This window comes from Phaethon lepturus, unplaced genomic scaffold (assembly GCF_000687285.1).
Source record: "Phaethon lepturus isolate BGI_N335 unplaced genomic scaffold, ASM68728v1 scaffold4623, whole genome shotgun sequence".
NCBI lineage: Eukaryota > Metazoa > Chordata > Aves > Phaethontiformes > Phaethontidae > Phaethon > Phaethon lepturus.
In genome coordinates, this window is record NW_010526839.1 from 1 (window position 1) to 2653 (window position 2653).

At 42.0% G+C, this 2653-nt stretch overlaps 1 protein-coding gene across 1 annotated transcript; it reads left to right on the top strand.

Annotated features, from left to right (window-relative positions):
* Positions 1-952: 952 nt before the first annotated feature.
* Positions 953-1335, top strand: LOC104617770 (ganglioside-induced differentiation-associated protein 1-like; the record flags this gene model as incomplete). Its single annotated transcript, XM_010283181.1, has 1 exon — positions 953-1335. A coding segment is annotated over one exon (383 nt), but the record flags the coding sequence as incomplete, so codon positions are not given.
* Positions 1336-2653: the final 1318 nt, after the last annotated feature.

Genomic DNA, 2653 nt, shown 5'->3' on the forward strand with positions numbered 1-2653 from the left:
CAGGTCCTTTTCTGCCGGGCAGCTCTCCAGGGATTAACTGCAAAAGGTTGTGAATGAGGAGGGAACGGCATAGCCCTGTTTGAGATCTAGGCTAGAGCAGAGTACTCGTGCTGGCAGCTATGCTAACTATGAAATTTCATATCCTGGGTTTCAGAAGCACTCGGTGTAGTCAGTACAGGTAAGCCCTTTCAGGTGGTGGTGCTTCAGATCACTGAAGTTAGAGGTGTGATGCTGCCTGGCAGTGCCTGCACTGAGCCATCCCCAGGAAGATTCACCTCTCTCCTTTGACCGGAGAGGAAGCCTGGGATCTCTACCTGTGCTCTTGACTAATGGTGGGCAGTGTGAATATCCATCACTTCTCAAACTTCTCAGTGTAAAAACCTTTTGGTTTGGGTTCTAGGAGGCACAAAGGAAGAATGGGTAGACAAACTGTCTTCTCGCTGAGCTGATATGTTTGGTGCAGGTCAGTCATCTGATCCATTACTTTTTAACTTGGGAGTCTCCAGCAAATTAGCTGTTCTTGAGTGAATGCCATAGAGCTGAGTCACACAGACAAGATGATAAATTCTTCAGGCAAGTGGTAGCTCTTTCCGTAAAAGCTAAACTGTCTTCCTCCTTCCCACTCATGTTTAATTTAACCCCAATTTGAGAAATGTAGTTGAGGAAAATATGTGTTTACTGTGGGCTTTAATTTATGAAACTGAAATGTGGCTCTTTTTCGCTTAACAAATGTAGGTCAGACTTCTGAGCTTAAGACCTTACAATATTGTGTGAAGAATGGAAAAGGATTAGTAAAATGTTGTTGATTAAAATCATATCTTGGCTGAAGTGTTGGTGGTGTTTATTAGACAGCATTTTTAAATAGCCATAAACTAAATGTTATCCCATGGAGGCTTCTACATGTGCTTGTATTCTGTTAGCTCCTAATTCTTTATGTTTTATCTCTGCTTAGAAGACGAAAATCAGCCTTGGCTCTGTGGTGATTTCTTCAGTCTGGCAGATGTATCACTTGCTGTCACGTTACATCGCCTGAAGTTTCTGGGATTAGCAAGAAGAAACTGGGGAAATGGAAAGCGGCCCAACTTGGAAGCCTATTATGAGCGTGTCCTGAAGAGAAAAACATTTTATAAAGTTTTAGGACACGTCAACAATATATTAATCTCGGCCGTGCTGCCAACGGCATTCCGTGTGGCCAAGAAAAGGGCACCCAGGGTTCTTGGCACCACCCTGCTGGTCAGCATGCTGGTGGGAATGGGTTATCTTGCTTTCATGTGTCTTCGGAAGAGGTTTGCGAACATGATGTTATCGATTAGAACCAGGCAAAATTATTTTTAGACCCGTCTGTGCCTGGTGGTGAGTAGAGCACATCTCTGCCCCTCAGGAAAATACCCCAAATAAAGTATAAACGTAGAAGAAAGGTTCTGTCTGTGAATTAGAACATTGTCACACAGTAATTGTCTCCTGCTGTTGTATAATTGGATTGACAATGCCAAGATACTTGTGGAAAGTACATGTTGGGGGGACAACAAAGAAGAGACTTTTGTTTCAGATGAGCACCTATAAGGGCTGTGACAGTGCTTTGTTAAAGTGGTTATTGTCTCCTTTACCTAGTAGCTGACCTAATTATAATGCTTTTATTTAATGGATATGCAGCAATGTGACAGCTTTTCTCTGTGAGTGAAATGCAATACTGTGCAGAAACCAGCATTATTGAAATACTGAAAATAGCACTTATTTTAAATGCTCAGAGTAGAATTTAAGTGGAACATAGGTTCTGTGCCTGTTGTATAGAGGAGTGAGTATTTCTGTACTGATTAATGTATACTGATTTGCAGTTGGACCTTCAGGAATGTGTTAAAGAGTAGTCTTGTGGAGCCACTTTTGTCACTGTATGTTCACGCAGTAGTACAGGAAGTGACCTGAAACACATATGAACATCAGTGATTTGTGGGCCACATGAGTGAAATTTTCCAGAGGCATCAGCGGTCAACAGATGCTAGACTTCAGCTGAAATACAAATGGGAGTGGAAAACCTGACACTTGGCTTTTGAAAGCCTTCTGGCTGGCCTTTGGCCCAGCCAGGTACCCAGCTCAGCCCCAACCCTGGCTGAGTCAAACCAAACTGTCTTGGTGCACATTTCCTGCTTTCATTACTACCAGCTCCATCTATCTTTTGCTTTTGGGGTGGCTTGATACAGTTGTCTTCATCTTAGTGTCCCATGTACCCTTTCTTTGTTTCCACTCTGAGCGCTGGCTATTTTTTGCACACTATTTGGCTATGTTAACAATTGCATGTGCCTCTCTGAAATGTTTGCCCACCATGTGTCAGAGCCAACTAGAAAATGTATGCACAAAAATGTGTCTGGTAAAAGTAATTTAAAATAGTTCACTATCTTTCAGTCTGGTTAGGTGGCCTAGATTGAAGGTGAAACAGTAATTTAGCAATCTGTTTACTTATGGAGAGGTGTCATATTTCTGGTAAGTGAAAAATATATGTCAGTTTGGAGACAGGTGATTTGTACTACAGAGTTTTTGCAAAGCTGCACTCTTGTAGCTTGTAGGAAAGGTATAGAAAAACACTTTGATTACTTCCCACTACTCAGTAAATGCTGAGAGTTTTATTAGGTTTAAACTGAGCTCCTGTTTCAATGTG